The sequence below is a fragment of the Exophiala viscosa genome, assembly GCF_022695815.1.
Source record: "Exophiala viscosa unplaced genomic scaffold EDD37scaffold_3, whole genome shotgun sequence".
NCBI classification, from domain to species: domain Eukaryota; kingdom Fungi; phylum Ascomycota; class Eurotiomycetes; order Chaetothyriales; family Herpotrichiellaceae; genus Exophiala; species Exophiala viscosa.
This window is the reverse complement of record NW_026944355.1, coordinates 2,370,039-2,390,833: the sequence shown is the minus strand read 5'-3', so window position 1 is coordinate 2,390,833 and position 20,795 is coordinate 2,370,039. Positions and strand designations below refer to the sequence as shown.

General features: G+C 51.3%; 9 protein-coding genes across 9 annotated transcripts; 7 read left to right on the top strand and 2 right to left on the bottom strand.

Moving 5' to 3' along the window:
- Nucleotides 1-2,063: 2,063 nt before the first annotated feature.
- Nucleotides 2,064-3,349, top strand: EDD37DRAFT_349852 (uncharacterized protein). The gene is made up of 4 exons (XM_062811760.1): nucleotides 2,064-2,220; nucleotides 2,280-2,449; nucleotides 2,507-2,781; nucleotides 2,831-3,349. The coding sequence occupies exons 2-4, from the start codon at nucleotides 2,309-2,311 to the stop codon at nucleotides 3,186-3,188; spliced, it is 774 nt and encodes a 257-aa protein (XP_062672375.1). The 5' UTR covers nucleotides 2,064-2,220; nucleotides 2,280-2,308; the 3' UTR covers nucleotides 3,189-3,349.
- A 521-nt stretch (nucleotides 3,350-3,870) lies between these two features.
- EDD37DRAFT_349685 (uncharacterized protein) lies at nucleotides 3,871-5,480 on the top strand. Its single transcript, XM_062811758.1, has 2 exons — nucleotides 3,871-4,844; nucleotides 4,910-5,480. The coding sequence occupies exons 1-2, from the start codon at nucleotides 4,124-4,126 to the stop codon at nucleotides 5,089-5,091; spliced, it is 903 nt and encodes a 300-aa protein (XP_062672374.1). The 5' UTR covers nucleotides 3,871-4,123; the 3' UTR covers nucleotides 5,092-5,480.
- Nucleotides 5,481-6,496: 1,016 nt separating this feature from the next.
- EDD37DRAFT_349688 (uncharacterized protein) lies at nucleotides 6,497-8,026 on the top strand. The gene is made up of 3 exons (XM_062811759.1): nucleotides 6,497-6,499; nucleotides 6,578-7,572; nucleotides 7,832-8,026. Exon 2 carries the CDS (start codon nucleotides 6,777-6,779, stop codon nucleotides 7,566-7,568), a length of 792 nt encoding a protein of 263 aa, XP_062672373.1. The 5' UTR covers nucleotides 6,497-6,499; nucleotides 6,578-6,776; the 3' UTR covers nucleotides 7,569-7,572; nucleotides 7,832-8,026.
- A 1,142-nt stretch (nucleotides 8,027-9,168) lies between these two features.
- On the top strand, nucleotides 9,169-10,549 carry EDD37DRAFT_608046 (1,3-beta-glucanosyltransferase gel1; the record flags this gene model as incomplete). The annotated part of the gene is made up of 2 exons (XM_062815026.1): nucleotides 9,169-9,253; nucleotides 9,306-10,549. The coding sequence occupies 2 exons, from the start codon at nucleotides 9,169-9,171 to the stop codon at nucleotides 10,547-10,549; spliced, it is 1,329 nt and encodes a 442-aa protein (XP_062672372.1).
- Nucleotides 10,550-10,823: 274 nt separating this feature from the next.
- Nucleotides 10,824-11,991, bottom strand: EDD37DRAFT_349600 (6-O-methylguanine DNA methyltransferase). The gene is made up of 2 exons (XM_062811756.1): nucleotides 11,713-11,991; nucleotides 10,824-11,645 (listed from the first exon to the last, which is right to left on the bottom strand). The coding sequence occupies exons 1-2, from the start codon at nucleotides 11,734-11,736 to the stop codon at nucleotides 11,241-11,243; spliced, it is 429 nt and encodes a 142-aa protein (XP_062672371.1). The 5' UTR covers nucleotides 11,737-11,991; the 3' UTR covers nucleotides 10,824-11,240.
- A 165-nt stretch (nucleotides 11,992-12,156) lies between these two features.
- Nucleotides 12,157-14,413, bottom strand: EDD37DRAFT_349608 (fungal-specific transcription factor domain-containing protein). The gene is made up of 5 exons (XM_062811757.1): nucleotides 14,101-14,413; nucleotides 13,640-14,011; nucleotides 13,283-13,581; nucleotides 13,096-13,226; nucleotides 12,157-13,037 (listed from the first exon to the last, which is right to left on the bottom strand). The coding sequence occupies exons 1-5, from the start codon at nucleotides 14,120-14,122 to the stop codon at nucleotides 12,464-12,466; spliced, it is 1,398 nt and encodes a 465-aa protein (XP_062672370.1). The 5' UTR covers nucleotides 14,123-14,413; the 3' UTR covers nucleotides 12,157-12,463.
- A 291-nt stretch (nucleotides 14,414-14,704) lies between these two features.
- On the top strand, nucleotides 14,705-16,344 carry EDD37DRAFT_608043 (fungal-specific transcription factor domain-containing protein; the record flags this gene model as incomplete). Its single annotated transcript, XM_062815025.1, has 2 exons — nucleotides 14,705-15,442; nucleotides 15,505-16,344. The coding sequence occupies 2 exons, from the start codon at nucleotides 14,705-14,707 to the stop codon at nucleotides 16,342-16,344; spliced, it is 1,578 nt and encodes a 525-aa protein (XP_062672369.1).
- Nucleotides 16,345-16,644: 300 nt separating this feature from the next.
- EDD37DRAFT_349469 (phytanoyl-dioxygenase family protein) lies at nucleotides 16,645-18,192 on the top strand. Its single transcript, XM_062811755.1, has 4 exons — nucleotides 16,645-17,411; nucleotides 17,466-17,778; nucleotides 17,838-17,906; nucleotides 17,974-18,192. The coding sequence occupies exons 1-4, from the start codon at nucleotides 16,945-16,947 to the stop codon at nucleotides 18,079-18,081; spliced, it is 957 nt and encodes a 318-aa protein (XP_062672368.1). The 5' UTR covers nucleotides 16,645-16,944; the 3' UTR covers nucleotides 18,082-18,192.
- A 740-nt stretch (nucleotides 18,193-18,932) lies between these two features.
- EDD37DRAFT_608041 (putative amino acid permease) lies at nucleotides 18,933-20,738 on the top strand (the record flags this gene model as incomplete). Its single annotated transcript, XM_062815024.1, has 4 exons — nucleotides 18,933-19,185; nucleotides 19,243-19,410; nucleotides 19,458-19,807; nucleotides 19,860-20,738. 4 exons carry the CDS (start codon nucleotides 18,933-18,935, stop codon nucleotides 20,736-20,738), a joined length of 1,650 nt encoding a protein of 549 aa, XP_062672367.1.
- Nucleotides 20,739-20,795: the final 57 nt, after the last annotated feature.

Below are 20,795 nucleotides of genomic sequence, written 5' to 3'. Positions count from 1 at the left end.
TGCCCTGTTTGAGCACAACTGCCTCAGATCCTCCGAGTCTCTACCTCCCCGTCGTCTGCAGCTTGTCGGGCATGAAAAAGTGAGGATATCTTCCGCACAAGACCACAAATTAAGAAGAAGTCTGGAGAGATCGTCGGCGCCCAGTCTGAGTGGTGGAGAAGACCTGATGCACCCGATCCCATCTTCAACCTCATCGTCTGAAGCTTTGGGCCAAGCTTTCGGAGATGGAGGTAACAGCCACCGGCACTTGAACAACGTCATATTCGATATGCAAGCACGCTCATTGTCACACTGACAACTATTGGCTTGCGCACGAACATCGGACATTTATCATACTGGCGACGCAAGAGAATTCGCCATGCAGTGACAAGGCTCAGAGGCCACCCCTGGCATCACAGCCTCGTCGCAAGCCAAGTACCAGTGGAGCTGACAGCACATTCACGAGCAAGCCAACACTAAAAAAAAAAGGTTGCAAAACGACCAAAAAAGAATGAGAGGTTCCAAACATTTTGCTTTTCAAGGGAGACAACTCCTATCAGTTAAGACCGCAAGCAGCTCGACATGGGAAAGGTTGATCACCCGAGGCAGAAGATCCTGAGATACAATCCTAATTAACCCATCCGTTCGCCACCGAAGGCAGGTACTTGCGACGGGCTGATCGGTATGCAGAGAAAAAGTAGGAAGAAGGATAAGAATGGCAAGGTTTTCTTCCCCAGAGGGTTTCTCCTGTCATATAGAAAAACCTAAGTAGAATTCCCGCATGAGCTATTAGCTCGAATCGGTGTATGAATACAAAAGGCCGCAGCTAAGCTTTCATAGATCTTGGAGCATTGATATCTTGATAGGCAGCCGAATGTCGCTTCTCTCATGCGCCTACGGCACGGCGAGTGAGCTTTCGGCCTATCGGGCTGTTCTGGCTGAAGGGTCGAAACCCAAGCACCGATTAGGATCCGCGGAACGTTTCATGTAGTTGCCGCCCTCCAGGCTTAGGATGATGAATACAAGGGTCCTGAAATGATCAGGCGCAACTCGTCGGACGCCCCCTTCTCACCTTGTGGGAATATGCAGAACCCTACTTGTCAAAGATAATCCCGTTCCCGGGACAACAAAGGGAAGGCCACCGGCCACGCTATTCACGGCTTGAACAGATGTTCACCCCACTTCCAGTTGGGAAAGACGAATTAACGACATGTGCTGGCCAATACTGGCTTCTTTGCAAGGATGGCTGTGATGGCTCGGTTAAAGAGAGCCAAAGCTTCTCATGCACGTCAACTCTCTTGGGTCGGCCCGTCCTGAGCGGGAACCGACAGTACATCCAGCTTACAGTGCACAGCAACTTACCATCACCAAGGCTAGGGTTCAGGCGTGGCTGGTTGCTGTGAGCATGCGAGGATGAGCCGTAGAGCCGTAAAGCCCTAGAACACAATGAGAAGCGGCAGTTCAACTTCGCCGATCCAATGTGTCCGACATTGTTCAATATCTCGCCTACTTCGACCTAGGCCATTCTTTGAACGTTCGCAGAGACGCGGAAATCGGATGCAATGCTGATGCATCCTCGTGATTCGCTCGCGAAGAGTTTCAGACCTTACCAGCATGCAACGTCATGTAAGGCGGTGTATACCTTGATTTTGAGGTCTTAGAGCCCAGCCTGAGGCTCTGTCTGAATGGGGCTCAGCTTGTCGAACGCCAGCTAACAAAACATCAGGGTACGGAACGACACATCAGGTGTCCCCAACCTTGCGGATGAGTACGTTGCCGGCTTCGTTCGCATTGATATCAATGACCGCCTCCAGTTTCCCGCAATCATTATTGACAACGACCTCCTGCGGGATCACCCCTATGGCTGGACACAGTGCTTTTGCGCTGAGCGCAGCTAGTGCTATTCAGGATACTATGTTTTCTCCGTGACGGCACCATTCCAAGAGTGGCATCTTCCGTGAAAAGGTCTTTGCGACCCCCCATACTTTACCGTGACAAGGTCATCGATAGGTGTCTACTCTCTGCAAAGCAGGTGTTCGAGTTTGGCATCTGGAGGAGTATCGGTAAACACTCGTCCCCCAGCCTTTTGTGGGAGTGAGGGCCTATAAATATGATGTTTCCGGATACCCACGACAAAGAATGCTTCTTCTTTTCCTCCCTCAGGTTTTGGAGTATCCAAAGAGCCCACAAAACTCTCACGACTGATCATCACTTCCTTCCATGAAAGGTGCGCCAGAGCCTGTGAGTCTACTGAGTACAACGTCTGTGTTCCCTCACTGATCAGTCACTAACCAATCTAGGCTTCGCAGTGCTCGAAGCAGTACTCACTATGCAAAGTGAAATGCCCATGACCGCGAGCAGTCATCCCTCTGGGTCCGGACAAGGCCCGAATTTCGGGAGGTTCATACCTCAGACTGGTCAAAAGAGAGGTTATAAGAATTGTTTACAGTGCCATCATGCCAAGATCAAGGTGGGTGAGCATCAGTTCTGGTACATCCACCAGCAGACTATCTGACTCAAACCATAGTGTGTTGCAGTGCCTGGTCGAAGGTGCCAAGCATGTCAGAGACGGGAAAGCAAATGTAGCCATGCCATGGACATCTCATTGCCGGCACCCGGCGAGACGGCTCCTCATCTTGAAGAGAGATCTCCAGGTTTACCGCAGCCAATTCGACCTTCATTGAACATGGACCCGGACCCGGACCCGGACCAGGCAATGTATGCTCCACGTGCAAACCTGCACCTTGGTTATGGCGCAACGACGAACGTCGAACACTTCGGAAACAGGCAGCACGAGCACAAGTATGTTCTCGGCTGGTTCATCGTCTGATCCTTACACTAACGCCGGCAGACCCTATCCAGCGCTTTCATCCGCTGCCCACGGTGCCTTGCCTCGTCCTCCGTTTCAGCCTTGGCCAACATTCCAGCAACCATGCCTCCACAGCAGCACATACGGCATGCACCCAGCAGCAGAAGTCGGCGCCATGTGGTCTCCCATGCCCATGGCACCACAATCTGGCTTTGAGCAATACGCAAGTGGTGCGTCTGTGTTCGAGGATGCCAGTCGTATCTACCGCAACCCATTCCACAACCTACTAGCTAATGATCACAACCACATGAGCCACCAAGGAGGAGAGAGCGTGCTTTTCGACGCCGAAGAGGAAGAAGAGGGGGAGGGAAAGGAGGGAAAAAGAAAAGGGAAAAGGTAAAGGGAAATATCCATCAAGCACCAGTCATCAGAAGTAAGGTCAAGTGACCACGAACAGGCAAGAAGAACATCCTTCAACAGGGTGTCTACAAGGAGCACAGTTACTGGGAAGCTGGATGCATCAACACCAGCACGAATCCGTCATGGCTGAGTGTCCCATCATGGCCAGATTGATGCCTTTTCGCGGGCTGCAGATAGGTCATTTCCCATAGCCAGTCTTATAGATTTTCACAACTTAAAAGCTTGACCTCTATTACCCCTAATAGAGAGTGGTGGACCTGTCTCACCTAACGCCTGGCTTGCTTGACGGGAACTGTATTGGATCAGCCAATAAGTCCAACGTTCTCTCTCAACCCGCTCGTTGGGCACGCCTTTTCGCGACTAAAGCCGGAAGTATCAGGATGTCGAACGGTAGATAGCGGTACTCGTTGTGCGATCCGACATACCAAATAAATTAGCTTCCTTGAATAATATCCCCGAGAGGACTTTGGTTCCACGTTACGGCTCGATTTGGAGGTGGTCAGATCGACACCATACCAGAGCCTGGGAGAGTTTTCAGGATATAAGTTGGTAGGAATGTACGAAGGAGGTATTGTGACATTCATATTGAGGAATGTCCCATTCATATGTAGGACAAGAGCTGTGCCCCGTGCTGGACCGACTGTTGCTTCGAAGTTGCTGTTCGAGCTTTCCTTTTTACGGAAGCGGAGGAATATTGTAGCGATTGCGGGACCTGACTCTTCGACTTCCTACATGTTTGCCAACACTTTGGCAACGCGTGACCCAAGATATCTGTAGGTCAGGCTCTCGGAATTGCGGATTCTATATGTTACAAGACTGGCCTTGCTATGGTTAAATCGAAGTCAAGTATACTACGATCTCTCACAGTCCCTAAGTGAGCCCGGCGTCAAAGTGCGAGGCAGTCCTTGACAAGACATGGCAGATCCTCGAGTCGCAGCGGTCGATGGCTTCACGGAAAGGAAGCATCAAGTTGTTCCGTCAAAGCTCGATCCCGCAAAAGTGACGCTCCTGAATACATTCACGGTGTGCATCATCGGAGCGAGTACTGGTATCGGCGAACACATTGCATATTCGTATGCAAAGGCCCGTGCAGCAACTGTTGTCATTTCTTCACGGTCTCTCAGTGATTTGGGTGTTGTGGCCGACAATATCAAGTATATCAACAAAGACGTCAACGTCGAGGTCGTTGAATGTGACGTCTCCAAGGCTGCATCAGTCGAAGCACTGGCGCATTACGTCCGCACACACTACGGGCGTTTGGACGTTCTGGTGCTGAACGCCGGATACGCGGGGCCAGTGACGGTAAAGATGGATCAGGGCAATCCAGAGTGGGTGCAAAAAGCGTTCGACATCAACGCCATGGGTACTTACCTTGCTGCTCATTATCTCGTGCCGTTGTTGCTGGAAACGCCGAGTGGCGCCAAAGGGTTCATTGCCGTTGGGTCTGTTGCTGGATGTATCAGGCGGGGAAATATCGCGAACACAGGGTACACGATCAGTAAAATGGCGCAGATCCGGCTCGTGGAATACTTGAACGAACAGTATGGCGAGGCTGGATTGGTCAGCCTTGCGGTTCATCCTGGGGCGGTCAAGACGAGGATGGCTGAGGGGAACACGCCCGAGGAGTTCTTGCCATGTGAGTTTTGTCTTCCACGGTCAACCAGTGGAGTTCAAGAAGAAATGAGCTGATTCACTCCACAGATCTGACAGACGACGTTGCCCTCTGCGGCGCTGTTTGTGTCTGGTTAAGTACCCGCCTCAGCAACATCGGTTGGCTTAGTGGTCGGCTCATTAGTGCCACATGGGATATGGATGACTTGATGTCCAAGCAGAAACAGATTGTCGATAGAGATTTGTTGAAGTTTGCTTTGTTGACAGAATAGCGAAAGAGAGAACGAGACATTTTGACTGGTCCAAATTGTTATAGGCATTAGGCATGGTGTATCTCGACTAGGGCGACACCCGGAAAAAGAAGTTTGGCCAGGACGTGCTCCCCCAGGCATTTCCATACCAATGGCAAATGCGGGGACTTATTAGGGACTCGCTGCGAACAGCGCATCAAAGAAAATCATTGACGCAGGTACCAACCAAAGTCTGCCACTCATCAGTGATGGTCCTACACCACAAAATTACCAGCGCTGCGACCTGCATTTTGTCCACTGTGGCCAGAGTCAAAAATAGAGTCCAATGCCCACAGGATCAGCATCCTTCGAAGAAAAAGAAGGGTCTGGATGTTACACGCTGCCGTCCACTCTTGCTGCAGGTCTGGATATCTTTTTCCTTCACAAGAAATCCGTATGCAGTATCCCACACCATACTGTATCAAAGCCTCGATTTTTACACAGAGATCTGAGAACAGGTTTGTATGACGACTTGAAATCGCTTAACAAGAACTACGAGACGGTATGATGTTTAACGTAGCAGATCTCATCTCCTGATGACGAACGATAATCGACGACCTGTCATTCGTGTCGAATTCTCCCACGTTTCATCCGAGCAAAAAGTGACGTTGAGAGAGACCTAAACGAGCGAATATTAGGAACCAGACACGCCAGTTGTGTTGAAAGGCGTTGTGGGCGCTGGTGGACGTGACAGGCCACCCCGGTTGATTGGTCTTTATTGGTTTGGTTTGAGGCGGACTCTACACTTGGCGGAGCGGGAATGTCTCAGCATACCTTTGCATGGGTTTCAATCAAGAGCAAAACAGAAGAGAAGAGGCGGGACATGCACATAGCAGGTGATGGTTGCAGATACCTGTATACACCATGTCAAAGGCAAGAGATAAGAGCAACTCGACACCACGATCAACGGGAGACCGGAGGGCTTATAATAAGTTAATGGACGAACTTTGAGGTGGGAGCTGTCCTTACAATCAAGCCCGATCTGCCGCCAGTACCGGTTAGCGAGGCTCCGGTGGCTTAAGTTAACTTACCAGGGCTTTGGAGGGAAGACCGGGCATGCAGGTTTCGTTTTGGGTAGTAGTTTTGGATCGGCTCGCCTCGCCACCTGGATTTCTGGTCAGCAGTTCGATTACGAGTTCACCAGGTTCACCATAAGCTACTCCATTACGGAGTATCATCCTCATCTTTTAAAGAAAGCTGGAGCTCTCACATGCCAGATGCACCACTGTCTTTGAACATTACTTGCCCATATCCGCACACACAAACACACCTCCTGGTGATTCTCCAACCACTGGCCAGTCACCTACGCCCATCCAGAAGCCGAAGTACTGTAGCACCACAGTATTAAACTGCCGCTGCACGCTCGGGCCTCCTGTGTCAGGACTCAGTGGTCGGTATCACTCCATCGTCAGCGTTTTCGCCTGCACCCGCCTGAAGTGCCCCATCCGTGCTCACCAGTCACCATCAGTCACACCAGAAAAAACTCCCGGAACACCAAAGCCGCTCACACTGCCACACATCTTGAGACACCTTACTCTTTCTTTTCTCACTCACTCACACAAAATCTGACAATCTCTCCGATCCTCCTCTCGGTTTTCTCCTCGCCGTTGCAGACGATCCTTATTCATTCTCTACTTGCTTAAAGTACCACCTTCGCTTCAGTCACAATGTTGGGCCTACGGAAAGCATTCGTTTTCTGCACAGTGGTTTTGGGTGCCCTGAGTGCACAACATACAGAAGAGGATGATAACAGATTGGTTAATTGGGAATCGTTTCATGCTCTGCTCGAGACTGTCGATCCAGCCGCTCTACACTCGGTCCTGCACCAACTATCTCCAAAGTTCCAGGATGGCGTCTTCAGCAAGGACCGTGCGGCCATTGAGCATGTGCACTCCGAAAACCCCGTCATTGCAAGCAAGCTTGTTCATCTAGCAAAGAAGAGACAAGCCAGCAATTCCACCACCACCGCCGTTGCTGCCACCACCACCGCTACCACGCCTGTTGAGAGCAGTGCCGAAGCAGAGTCGAGTTCTCAAGCTGCGAGCATTTCCTCCGTCCTGTCCTCCGAGATCCTTGCCTCTACCGTACCGGGAGCGACCACCATCACAGTTGCACCGTCCACGCCTGTTTCTGCGACGGCAATCGCCACGACCAATGGCGCTGTTGTCTACAGCACATACGGTGGTGGCGTTGTGACACTTACCTCCTCTGCTGTGGGAGTGCGGTTCACTCCCAGCACCTCCACTCATCTATACTACACCACCGCCGCCGATGGGAGCATAGAAACAGAAACATCAGTGGTAGTTGTGAATGCCCCAGTGACTGGCACAGATACTTCGGCGGAGGGCGCAGCGGCCACCACGAGCAGCAATCCCTCACTACAAAACGGTGCTTCTTCGAACAAGGTCGGAGGTGTCCTGGTACTTCTGGGTTTGGGAGCTTGCCTCTTTGCTCTGTAAACAGGTGGAAACACGGGACTTGATTTTTTTCCCGGCACGCATAACGACGAAACGCTCAGCATTTCTCTCCTTTTTGCAATCTGCGACGGGCATAGCTTCTGGCGTTCTCGATCACTTACCTGTGATCTGTTGATTTTTCGGAAGAATGATGGCAACAGATATGTACATGGACGGGCTTTTTGGAAAAATGAACATGATAATAGAACAACCTGACTGCGTATGGTGGTGCAGGATGAACATGGTATGGATGGTTGAGGCTGCAGTTCCTGGAGGCATGGACATAATCATGGTCGTCTTGGTCGAGGCACGAAGCTCAATCCAATACTCTCAACATATGGCTCCATTTCTCAAGTTCGTGACTTTCTTGACCTCTCGATGCTCACGTGCTTGGTTGCATTTTGTTGTGGTTGACTCTAGCATTGTGTCATAAACTCGAGAACTCTGCTGGGTGAGTTGTTATGGACCTCTGATTGCTTCTTCGAGACGCAAGACGAAACGAGCCTGTCGCAAGACCAAACACTTCAAGCAAGAAATTTTCTGTGATGACGGCAAAGTATGCCCACAAGGTGCCAGCAAAGCGACCAAAAGACAGAGACTGATTATTCCAAGCCTGCTTGGCCTTCTATAGACTCTTTATATCACTCCCAAGATATCATGTTTGATTAGCTGTGGAGCTTAGTCGACTCCTGAAGCAGAAGTCAAGTTCGTCTCGTCTACCAAGTCTTTAATTTCAACAGGCGGGATTCGAGCACCGCATCTATCCTAACACGAACGAACCGAGGAATGTGAGTGGTGGAAAAGACTAGATTTGTGAAACAAGCATCTGTGGCAGTGCAATTGTTTGGAGATTTGCTTTTGACAGCGGCGGAGTATTCGATGGACATTTGATGGGCATCACTGGGCATCTATCCTCCTATGTCTGGCGAGATGAGCATTGGCAGGTTTCAGGGCCGTCCTTCCATTGCTCCATACTGTCAGCAGTGATAAACTTGAACATAGAGTGATTCCCCGCTGGAATAGCAGATCGAGTACGCGTCCATTTGTTGAAGTATTCAACTCATAAGGCAAAATCTCCGAGTCCTTCTGGGTGAAACTTAGTCCAATGGCTGAAGCCCCATATTCATACCTAGGTAGTTGGTAGGGTGTTGTGGGGCCTGTGAGTGTAAGCGTGATAGGCACAACAGGGTCTTGGGACCGAACGTCAACAGGGGTCATGGATGCGATCTGTTGACGGCCGGAAATCTTGCACGGATCAGCGCGTGCCTTGCCATGCATTATTGACCGACTTCCAACACCCTTTTTTTCTTGAAAATGCACTCCTGCCATTCAATCCTGTAAACCTGCCATCTTCAACCTCCTGTCTTTGCTCAACTTACTTCCCTCGTTCTTCATTTATCAAAAGAGCAGTCACCAGTTTTTGTGTGTCGCTCCTCCTCTCGCTGTTTAATACCAGTCTTCTGTTGAGCATCCTCATTCACTTGGATCTCGACTCCTCTTAAACAACTTACTCTTCTCACCAAACGCGCCCATTACTATTCTCCCCGTGCTTCAATCGAGCTCAACACTTCAGCACACGGATTGTTAATCGTCTACCCTCAATATGCGTACCTCTACTCTTGCTTCCATCGCCTTGAGCGCGGCAACTGCTTCGGCAAGCCTTACTTCCATCACAGTCAAGGGAAATGGTATGTCTTCGAGGTTCTACCACTTGGTGGCGTCTACTAACTCTCATTACAGCTTTCTTTGCCGGTAGTGACAGATTCTACATCCGTGGTGTCGACTACCAACCTGGCGGTTCCTCCGACGTGGCTGATCCTATCGCCGACGAATCTGGCTGCACAAGAGATATCGTTGAATTCAAGAAGCTGGGTATCAACACTGTTCGTGTCTACACTGTGGACAACACGGCAAACCATGACGCGTGCATGAACGCTTTGGCAGATGCTGGCATCTACCTAGTGTTGGACGTGAACACACCCAAATACTCCTTGAACCGAGCCGACCCCAACCCTTCCTACAACGCCGTCTACCTTCAGAGTCTCTTCGCCACGGTCGACTCTTTCGCCAACTACACCAACACGTTGGCCTTCTTCTCCGGCAACGAAGTCATCAACGACCCTGCCTCGTCCGCCGCCGCTCCATACGTCAAGGCTGTCACACGTGACCTCCGACAATACATCCGTGAACAGGGATTTCGAAGCATTCCTGTTGGTTACTCGGCCGCCGATGTGAGCGAGAACCGTTTGGAGATGGCCGAATACATGAACTGTGGTACCGACGACGAACGATCCGATTTCTTTGCCTTCAACGATTACTCCTGGTGCGATCCATCCTCTTTCACCACGTCTGGCTGGGATCAAAAGGTTAAGAACTTCACTGGCTATGGCATTCCGCTTTTCCTTTCCGAGTACGGCTGCAACACAAACACTCGTACCTTCGAAGAGGTCCAAGCTCTGTACAACACCGAAATGACTAGCGTATACTCGGGTGGTCTGGTCTATGAGTATTCTCAAGAAGCTTCCGACTACGGTCTGGTCGAAATCAATGGAGACAGTGTCACCGAACTAGCAGACTTTACGGCCCTGGAGTCTCAGTTCTCCAATACCTCAAACCCAACTGGCGACGGTGGTTACAACTCGACTGGTGGTGCTTCTGGCTGCCCCGCCTATTCCTCACCCAACTGGCTCGTCGCAAACGATTCTCTCCCCGCCATTCCTGACGGAGCCGTCAAGTACATGACCGAAGGCGCTGGTACCGGTCCTGGTCTCACTGGTGATGGCTCTCAGAACGCTGGTGGTGCTTCTACTGGTACTGCCACTGCTGGTAGTGGCTCAGCTACTGCGACTGCTTCTGGTAGCTCTAGCACCAGCACTTCCAAGAGCGGCGCTACGGCTATGAATGCTCCAGAATGGTCACTCGCTCCTATGATTTGCGGTGCTGTGGTGGTCATGTCGACATTCTTTGGCGCAACTTTGTTGTAAGACGGAAGAACAAAAGTGGTTGTACATTCGGATCAGTGAGTACATTGAGATGCTGCATTTGTTTTGGTTGAATCAGAGGCCACCAACGGACATGGTTGACTTTTGTTGGTCTGTACAATTCGCACTTTGGGAGGAACAACTGGTGGCGTTATCACTCAAAGTCATGATATGACATTCGGTTTTCTTATGCAATAGAATTGCCTTTAAACCAATACATTCAAGTTAATCGACCAAGCACATAATAGTGACGATGGATCTCTTACTGGCTGTGACCCTACTTCCTTTATTATGAAGGCCCCAAGCACACGACTGGCAGCTTTGCCATGTTTGTGGTGTCCTGTGATGGTCACCGGAATGCATTTCCGGCGCGAGTCGCACGTTTTTATGCGATCCTTCTGACCTGTTCATCCGCATGGTATGACTTGTACCGATCTAGGCGGTGAGGTTCTCGAGACCCGTGGCCACCATCTCTCTCTCGAAACATACTTGGATTATTCCGGCTCGAAACAGAGCTGTCCTTCCGCGCAGTGCCATCAGGGTGTTCTGGCCCCTCTCCCCGACCGGTTCGATAGCGTGCTGGCGGTGCTGGACGGAGATTCGCCTGTCATATGAGCCCTTTCAGCTCATGCACGGCAATCTTTGGAGCCGCCCCTTGTGCTCTTTCGTGAATGATTATTACTTGACATCATGTTCATTTCAACACCTCCTCTTCCATGATGATCTTCAACTTGACCTGTGAACCCAACAGATCCCATGGCCCGTCGAACCACACCGTCGTCACCACTCCGCCTTTCCGCGGCACGCTGCAGGCAGTAGTGAGAAGCCGTCCTTCGCCGTCAAACTCGACGCCCTCATCGCGCAAGAGGCGGAGTTTCATGCTCTGATTCACGCCCGAGGGTGCTTTCGTCCATTCACCTTTGAAACCGCCGATGTACCCATCACTCGCGATCACGCGGTGGCACGGCACGTCGGGGGCGTAGGGGTTATTGCGTAAAGCGCCGCCGACGGCACGGGGGGATGTCGATAGGGTTTTGGCGATGTGTGCGTATGTGGTTACGCGGCCGGGTGGGATGGAGAGGAGATATGTGTACACGCGCTGTGAGTGGTCATGTCAGTATGGGCGTCAAAGGGGAAGGGGAAGGGGAAGGGTAATGGGGACGGACTTCTTGAAACTCGGTGACAGGCATCGTTGTAGTGAGTACCTAGGCGAGTTGGATGCTCCGGATAAGGCTCTGTAGAGAAGGCCACCGAGGTAAGAGATAATGATAAAGGCTTCGAGTTGAGAAGTTATGGAGATTGGGACTTGAAATGAACACAGGTTAATGGGGTGAGGAAGACTTGTATATCAGTGTCAAGTAAAAATCAAACCCCAGGGACTGGGTTCTTAATGCGGTGAAGGGTAAGATAGGCCTGGATGTGAAAGTAGCCTATCACCAGGACATCGCGCGGAGGTAAGGTGGTCAATGTCACGCATGACGAACAGTAGGTTTACCTGTTTCGCGGAGGAGCATTGTCAGCATTGTCAGGAAAGTCGATAATGGAAGGTAGTTGAAGTCTGTAGTCCGCAGAGAGGAGTGTTGACTTATGCAAAGACGACGAGGCGTACGCGTTGATTGGTCACTTTGACAGCAAGTGACGATAGCCACCCAATCGGACATCGAGGACGGGTTGATTCGATCGTGATTTCTGGACCAAACCTTGACAAGTGCTTTCGGCTGACAAGCAATGGGAATTAGGTGGTTAAGATGAGATGTGAGAGTGGAAGGAGATGAAACTTATGTAGCAAGCCTGGGCTAAAGCAACAACGGTCCGTTAGATTGCAAGGCTGAGCGAAGCCAGGAGGTGAACACTGTGAATCGTAATCTTCTCCTCTGTCATTGATCTACTTGAACAACATCCGTCAGCATCACAAGTCTAGAGCGCTCTCAATGGACAATGGCAACAAATTCCGATCTGCCTCCTGATCTCTTCGAGGCAGAGTTGAGCATAGTGCTGCTGGTGAGGCTTCCACGTCCTCATCCCGGTAGAAACGAGTGATAATGGTATCAGAAGCTGCTTGTAGAACGTCGACTGCTGGGAGACCTGAGATACCGCGTCCAGCATTTTGCCAATAGCAATCGACTCGTCCGTGTCGGCCTTATCCTGGGGACGAACATCTCCCAAAAGCTTAGATATGCGTACAATGCAAGCTTGCTGATAGGCGGTCCCGAGGTTGCAATAGTCTTCGGTATCAGCGTCGGTGGGGTTTCTCCATCCCTGTAACGTTCGTCGACTTTGCGATAGCATCATTCTGAACGTCTCACACGTCAAAGACCCAGCTTGGTATTTCTCCGCATGATCCAGACTGTCCATGACGCTCCTGAGAACAAAATCGGGACACCCGGTCAGGCGGTCAAGACGATGATGCTGAGATTTGTAGGTGAATTCGCGAACACTCTTCGACAAGGAAAGGGATTCGTTGCCCATGAACGCTCTGACAGCATCGATCCTAACAGGCACATGAGATCCTGTGCCCAATATACTCGGGGGAGGAAAGAGTAGCGTACCTTGCCAGTGCAGCTATAGCGAACTCTGCACAGACGTCCACTGGGCTCTGTGAGATAAGCTTTTGGCAAAAGGTGTCTGTACGACATAGAAACTCCAGATTGGCACTGGTGATATCGGAGCCCTTGAACATCTAGTTTCCGAAAGGTTAGCCCGGATGACGCAGCGCTCGTAAGGGCATATACGGACATCTTGCAGGATCAACAACAGCGCCATGATCAAGATTGAGACTTGTGCTCGGTGAGAAAGGTGGCCGAGCTCGAGAAGAGAGTCCAGTATTTGAGTGGCATGGAGACTATACTTCTCTGCAAGACTTGTCATGGAGCATCCATCGCGACCTGATCGGCCACTGTGGTGACGGGCGGAGAGACTCAGCACAGCATGTAGAATGCCAGCGGATTCATATGCAAGAGGAAGGACGTAGTCTCGAAACGGGTTGGCGATATTGTCTTGAGTAATGATAAGCACGTCGCACAAGCACCGATCATCTAGAGATCTGTGTCAGCATTGGAAGAATTTACAGCAGTAATGTCTGGCTGCGCATACAATGAACAAGTAGCTCCTGAGAATGATCCCAGTGCAGAACATCCTGGACCGTGATGGAGTCAACCCGTTCAGCTGGTGATCGAATCCGTACTTGGTCTGTTGCGGTTGATGGAGTTGTCGAGCTCGAGGTCGCGGCCGAGAATGCAGGTGTATCGCCACCAGCCAATTCGTCAGGTGGGGCACGCGATGCCGGTCGACTCGACTTGGGTGATCTAGTCCTCCTGGAAGTAAGGTTTTCGGTCACATTGAAGAACCTGAATTTAGAGGGGTATCCTCCGCAATCCAGTCCGTGAGAGACACAGCGGCGACAGACTGGACGACCGCGGTCGCATTTCCGGGATCGTTTGCGGCATGTGGCACATGATGGGTTTGCTGAAGCTAAGCGTCAACTAGTTGTGCTTGTCTGAGGTAGGGAGAGGCAGGGATGTGGAAGGACTGGAAACCTGTTGATATCAACTCACCTGACCGATTGCCGGGCTCCATTTGCCAAGTCTCGCAAGCCAAGTCACTGGCATTTTCCCATCACGCATCTGCCATCTTGACGCTATCAACTACAGAGCTTATCTCGCCTACTCCCGATCACTCACATAAATCGACTATGATGGGGAAACGATCAAAATGTCGTTGACCAAATAGTCAATGGCGTGGGCTTGTTCAAACGAAGCTGCCCCCACTACAACGCCCAGGCTCGCCAATCACCCTCGGCAAGTTTATCTTACAGTAACTTAAATATGGCGACCACGGCCAACCCTTATCTGAGGTAGCACGGTAGGTGCGTTATTCCAACCTGTACAGCTCTCCTCGTCATCTCTCTCCTTTGAGTCGTTGGCCTTCACGAACTATTCTCGTGGCGCCACTGTACCATCACCTCCCCAACAGTCGCTGTCACATTACTCACCCAATGGTCTTATAACTTTCAGGCAGTCCTGTCATTGGCAATAAGTCTCCTCCGGACAACACTGATGATGGAGTTTCAACGTGAAGGACCGAGTCAGTCCGATTACTGCCGCCAGATGCGTTTGTCGTCCCGCTGAAGTTTGGTCCGGCGGTCCAGCACTTTCTAGGATGCCTAGAACCGCTCAAGAGAGGATCCGGAGAACCAAAACAGGATGTCTTGTCTGCCGTCGCCGCAAGAAGAAATGCGATGAAAGACTGCCAGTTTGTCGCGCCTGTGAGCGAAATTCTCTGGATTGTCTATGGCCTTCCCAGGATCGAACCTCGGCTCCAGCCCCGATGCAAGTCACCGACACACAAAACAGCGTGCATGTAACGTCACGACCAACGGGGGATTTTCTAATCTCGGACCTTGAAGAGACAACTGCACTCCCACATCTGGGGGCGACCGAAACCAATGGAGCAGTCACCGTCCGCAACATGATCCCACTGCCCGAATCCATTGTTGTCTTCCCCATGGTTTGCAACATTCAGATCTCCGCAGACGCCGTGCTTTTGAAGATACCGGACATTACAGGAGTTTTCTCGCAGAGATTCTCAAAAGTGTTCCTTCAACATTATGTTCATCATACCGCCGGCTGTCTGTCCACCATTCAAGCTTCAAGCAATCCTTTTGTCGCGGAGATCATCCCAATAGCCATGAGCAATACTGGCCTGATGCAAGCAATCCTTGCATTGAGTGGCCTCCACCACAGCCAGCAAAAATCTCAAGATATGGTCCGCGAAGCTTGGACTCATTATGCCCATGCTGTTTCTCACATCAAGTCTGCGGTGCAGAGATATCTCGGAGGAGACAAGGCTGACGCACTTGCGTTGTTAGCGTCCATGTTGATATTGTGTTTCACAGAGGTTCGTAGCTCATGCATGCTGCTCGGAAAGCACCCGCCCAGGACTAATGACATTCTCCGCAGAGCGCACGTCAAACTCACGAAACCTCGATGTCTCCGCATCTTTCGGCAGCGCGAAATATCCTCATGGAGATCATTCACTCTGGCCAAGCTGCAGTCAGCCCAAACACACTGGGATTTCTAGCAGAGGCATACACATATCTTGCAACTCTGTGGAGCATATCTTCCAAACCGGCATGGGATGAACTATTGGATGACGCCGAATACAGTCTCTACAAGTCTGATGTACTTGTGCATCGTAGTTCCGGCATGCTCCTTGGCTGTTACCATGATCTCTTTGCTCTTATTCCCTCGATAACTTTGCTCGCGAAAGAACGAGCACTCGACCAAGACAATCTTGGGACATACTCGACGGAGTCCTTCGCCATCTTTGCAACCCTCAAACAACAGATATTGGAGTGGGAGGTCTCACCCACGGTCTCGGATCAAAATGTTATTGACTGTGGTCGGATATACCGCAAAGCTCTTCTGGTCCACCTTGAGACTGCTTTCCGAAGACATGATCACCCACTTTACAAGAAAAACCATCTTCGTCCATGCATCAACGAGTGTCTAGAGTCACTGGCCACGGTCCTAGCACGGTTTCCTGCTGCCGAGGCTCCTATTGCCACCACACTAGTTTGGCCGCTTGTTGTTCTCGGAGCAAGTGCAACAGAAATAAGGCATCGTGACCTGATTCGGGAAATGCTTCAGTCACTTCATCGTAACATCCAGATGCCCGTCATTCTCAATACGTGCAACCTGATCACAGAACTATGGGCAACACATGAGGGAAGGTATGCGGATGCTTGGGACTTGGAGCTCATGATGGGCGCAAAAAACCAGCACATCCCATTCACATGACGATCGTCCTTGAGACGCCAGATCATGGTTTTGCAAGCAGGGTGTAGCCGCGCGGTCCTGAAGCACTCGAGGATTCATCTCAACCGGGTACAATAATGAGCCCAGCACGAGCGGACGCCAACATCCGTTTTCCCGAGATGCTCTAGATGCAATGGCCAACATCTAGCCTCGATTGCTAATGCTGGGGCATCCAGTCGGCTCTCGAATCGGACGTAAGAGCGTCTTATCGTGGACCCAAGTCAGTCTATACCAATTCGGGCAGCGCGGCAAGCAGCAGTAAACTGGCGGTCCCAAGCACAACACCATTGTGGGGCTCCACCCAGCATCAAGCCTGCATATCTACCGAACTGATAACAACAGAGCGCGCGCCTGTAGGAGGTCAGTGACGGGAACAGACTTGGCCGCCGGCTTCTCCAATGTCCTTATCAGCGGCGCGGATTTGTCCTCCAGATTCATGCACATGCCGCTGGGGAAATAAGAAGCTAAATATATGTTATTTGGGCGAGATGCTTCCTCATAGCTGAATACAACCTGTCAATCTCACCAGGATCTGTGTCGACTTATTCTCTTCCAAGGACGGCATCCCAATCACATCCAGAAATGGCTCCTTCAGCGGTCTATGAAGTTCCTCCACAGTCCAAGCAGATCAAGAAGGCTGCACCTCCCGTTCCAATCTTCGCTAATGACGCCGATATTGAGGATGTCGTGAAAGGCCTCATCGTCGCAGGAGGGTGTGTCATTCGCAACGCTGTGCCCATCGAGGATGTCAAGCAGATCGAGAAGGATTCTCAGCCTTGGCTTGACGCGGATAAGCCTTGGGATGGAGATTTCTTCCCACCCGAGACTCGTCGAGCCTATGGACTCCCTCAAAAGTCCCAAACCTTTGTAAACAGCTTTATCAAGAACGACCTCTATCAGGAAGTGTGTGACAGGATTCTTACGAAAAAGAGTCTGTGCTGGAATGGTCAAAAACGTGAGGAGAGTGTTTCGAAGCCACAACTGAACACCACAGTGGTATTCAACATTGGCCCTGGTGCAAGAGCACAAGAGCTGCACCGAGATGATATGTTAGTCGACCGTGAAAAACTAGCGTTTGCCGTTGGCTGACCTGTTGATCGCAGGATCCATCACAACTACCCTCTCCCAGAGATCACTGCTGAACAATACTCTTTCGATCGCGAGGTTGGTATCGGCTGGTTTGTGGCAGGACGGCGCACTACCAAAGCCAATGGCGCCACGCGATTCATTCCAGGATCCCATTTGTGGGATAGCGAGATCCCACCAAACGAAGAGCTTGCGTTCTATGCCGAGCTGGAGCCCGGCGATGGGTTCATCTTGCTCTCCTCGTGCTTCCATGGAGGGTCTGCCAATACTACTACGGATGAGCACCGTCTTTTGTACTGCTGCTTCATGACACGTGGTTATCTTCGCCAGGTCAGCATATCCGGGAGCACCCTTGCATTCATGTTCGGAACGCTGACAAGCACCTACAGGAGGAGAATCAGTACCTTGCGAACGATGGACATGTCCTCAAGAAAATGTACGATGCTAAAACGATGGGGGTACGTCTCGCTCACAAGTGCTCACCCAGTCTTATTGGACCACTGCTAACAGGAATGATTTTTGTAGCTGCTTGGCTGGGATCTCAGCCCTCCTTTCTTGGGCTGGGTCGACCAAGCCAGTCCTCTCAAGCTTTTGTATGGTGATGCTTATCAAGCGGGCACGGACCTGTTCTAGACAATATGATGGATGTTGAATGACTGTAGTTGAGAAAACACTCTCTGGCTGGTAGGGTTGCTTCGAGGATGAATAGACACAAATTCAGGACTATACATGTACCTTGCCTACTGCGTTTCAGGCTTGGACGCTTTGACTTTGAATCGACCTTGAGGACCAACTTCACTCGCTTCGTAACATCGACACCAAGGCTTGCTTCATGGATGTTACGTGGATTCGCGCCTACCGGTCGGTACATAGCTTGTGGCCTACTACTCGAAATTTCACAAACCTAAGATAGCCTGATCTGCCAACTAGGCCGCCAGTGACACAAAGGCGCGCATCGAGAGATAACGTGGGGGAGACAATGTGTGCTGCAGCGTTGAGGAAAAGACATCGAGCTAATCCTAAAGCAGTATATCATTCAACCGCTCTCAAACTCTACAACGCGGACCGCGCTCTGCACTAATGGGTTATTAGTCCCATCCTTGCCACGATGATCATGGAGTCGAGTCGAAGCTTGTTGGCGCTTCACACAAAACTGCCTTTCTCTTCTCAGCCCTTTCTGTCTCGAGTACGGCAACAACCATGTCCGTTGACCCACAAGATGATAAGAGGCAGGATGATGGCAGGGTATATCGACTGCATTTCCAAGATACGGACATCTGCCAGATATGCTGTTGCTCCTGCGACTACGGTTCAGAACAGATCAAGTCAGTCCTTTGATTGAAAAGTCAACACAAATCCGTTCTCGTTTCGATTCTGCTTAAAGGTCGAACGTGCCTGTTGCTACCGCTGTAGTCCCAACCACCAGACTGACTCGGAAGCACTACCACCCCGACTGCTGATCAAACATTCTACAACCACCGACCATGACTACCCCAACGATGGATGACACCGTGCCCGACACTACCGTGTCAGCCGATGAGGCTGCGCTTCGAAAGCAAGGCCACAAAGGCGAACTCCCTCGCCAGTTCTCCGCCTTCTCGGCTCTATCGCTGGCGTTTGTCATTACCAATTCCTGGATCGGATATGCGGCTGTATTCGTGACGCCTCTCCTGGCTGGTGGAGGTCCTGCAGTTTTCTGGGGCGTCATCGTGTCCTTTGTCGTTTGTACACTCATCAGTGAGTTAACAGCATAGCAGAACTACTCAAACAACGAGACTAACAGTCCACCCCAAGCTCTCGGTATGGCCGAACTGGCTTCTGCCTTCCCATCCAGTGGAGGCCAGTACCATTTCACCTTCATGGTGTCGTCTCCGAAGACGAGAGCGGCTGGAGCCTTCGTCACAGGCTGGCTGAGTGCTCTTGCATGGTGTTTGACTGCGACTTCAGGCGCGAGTTTCACTGGTGCGTTAGGATTTTCCTGGCTCGGGGCCGTGGCTGACGTTGAACAGCTCAGATCGTCATGGCGATTGCCTCCTTTGACAATCCCAACTACGTCGCAGAGCGTTGGCAGGTCTATCTAGTCTTCCTTCTCATCACGATACTCGCATGCGCCATCGTCTGCCTGCTGCCGAAGCTGCTGCCTAAGCTAGAGGAGTTCTTCTTCTGGTGCAGTATCCTAGCATTCCTGGTCACGTCCATAGCCTGCGTCGCTATGAACAAGAACAAGGAGCCCGCCAGCACCGTCTTCACCACGTACACGAACCAAACTGGTTGGAGCGATGGCACGTCTTTCATGATTGGACTGGGCTCGTGCATGTACATCTTCGTCGCCACGGATGCTGCAACCCATATCGCAGAGGTAAGTCATCTGGACTAATCACCAACAACCTCTCCAACTGACGTCCCCGTAGGAAGTCCCCAACCCTGGCCACAACATCCCACGCGTGATGTGGATGACCCCTCTTATCGGTATCGTCACGACCCTCCTCTTCCTCCTTGCGACTCTCTTCTCCGCGACCGACCTAGACGCCATCTCCGCCTCAGCCCTACCCATCCTCACACTCTACAGCCAAGCCACCAACAGCACGCCCGCCACCATCTTCTTCTCCTTCTGGCTCCTCCTCAACTATTTCGGTGCCACCATTGGCTGCATCACAACCTCAGGCCGTCTGACCTGGGCGTTTGCCCGTGACAACGGTGTCTGGTACTCCTCGCACGTCGCTAAAGTCGATTCACGCCTCGAAACCCCCGTCGTCGCGACCGTGTGCTGTTCGATCTTCATCGCACTGTACGGCCTTATTTACATCGGCTCGACAACCGCGTTCAACAGCATCGTGTCCATGTCGATCTTGTCGCTGAACCTGACTTACGTGATTCCACAGGGCATCGTGCTCTTCCGTGGCCGCGACAAAGTGCTGCCAGCGCGAGCGTTGAATTTAGGACGGTTCGGACCAGTCATCAACGCCATATCGTGCTTGTGGGTGGCTGTGTACGTGGTGATCTTTTGTCTCCCGGTTTTTGTGCCGCCAACGGTCAACGATATGAACTACCTGAGTCCTGTGGCTGTGGGGATCGTCTTGTTGATTTTGGTCGCTTGGTATGGTGGAAAGAGGAAGACATTTACCGGGCCGGTAAGTCAGATCCCCTCTAAGCTGAGAGCGAGACTAATGAGAGAAAAGAACGTTCAATTCGACCAAGGCCTGGTGACCGAAGGTGTTTCACTTGCAGGCTCTAGCGATGTGCCCGTCGCTGAAGGTGAAAAAACCGCGCAGACCGAGTCCAAAGGATAAGGAGTCATCATATCCATCGTAGCTGCAAGGATAGCTAGGATCAGATATTTCCTGCGT

Coding starts and splice junctions, on each gene's coding strand:
- EDD37DRAFT_349852 (XM_062811760.1), top strand. CDS start 2,309: ATGCAAAGTGAAATGCCCATGACCGCGAGCAGTCATCCCTCTGGGTCC. Junction 2,450..2,506: donor GCCATCATGCCAAGATCAAG/GTGGGTGAGCAT, acceptor CTCAAACCATAG/TGTGTTGCAGTGCCTGGTCG. Junction 2,782..2,830: donor AACAGGCAGCACGAGCACAA/GTATGTTCTCGG, acceptor TAACGCCGGCAG/ACCCTATCCAGCGCTTTCAT.
- EDD37DRAFT_349469 (XM_062811755.1), top strand. CDS start 16,945: ATGGCTCCTTCAGCGGTCTATGAAGTTCCTCCACAGTCCAAGCAGATC. Junction 17,779..17,837: donor CACGTGGTTATCTTCGCCAG/GTCAGCATATCC, acceptor AAGCACCTACAG/GAGGAGAATCAGTACCTTGC. Junction 17,907..17,973: donor ACGATGCTAAAACGATGGGG/GTACGTCTCGCT, acceptor TGATTTTTGTAG/CTGCTTGGCTGGGATCTCAG.
- EDD37DRAFT_349685 (XM_062811758.1), top strand. CDS start 4,124: ATGGCAGATCCTCGAGTCGCAGCGGTCGATGGCTTCACGGAAAGGAAG. Junction 4,845..4,909: donor GCCCGAGGAGTTCTTGCCAT/GTGAGTTTTGTC, acceptor TTCACTCCACAG/ATCTGACAGACGACGTTGCC.
- EDD37DRAFT_349608 (XM_062811757.1), bottom strand. CDS start 14,122: ATGGAGCCCGGCAATCGGTCAG. Junction 13,582..13,639: donor TCAGGAGCTACTTGTTCATT/GTATGCGCAGCC, acceptor ACAGATCTCTAG/ATGATCGGTGCTTGTGCGAC. Junction 13,038..13,095: donor GCTATAGCTGCACTGGCAAG/GTACGCTACTCT, acceptor TGTGCCTGTTAG/GATCGATGCTGTCAGAGCGT.
- EDD37DRAFT_349688 (XM_062811759.1), top strand. CDS start 6,777: ATGTTGGGCCTACGGAAAGCATTCGTTTTCTGCACAGTGGTTTTGGGT.
- EDD37DRAFT_349600 (XM_062811756.1), bottom strand. CDS start 11,736: ATGCCTGTCACCGAGTTTCAAGAA. Junction 11,646..11,712: donor CTGTCACCGAGTTTCAAGAA/GTCCGTCCCCAT, acceptor GACCACTCACAG/CGCGTGTACACATATCTCCT.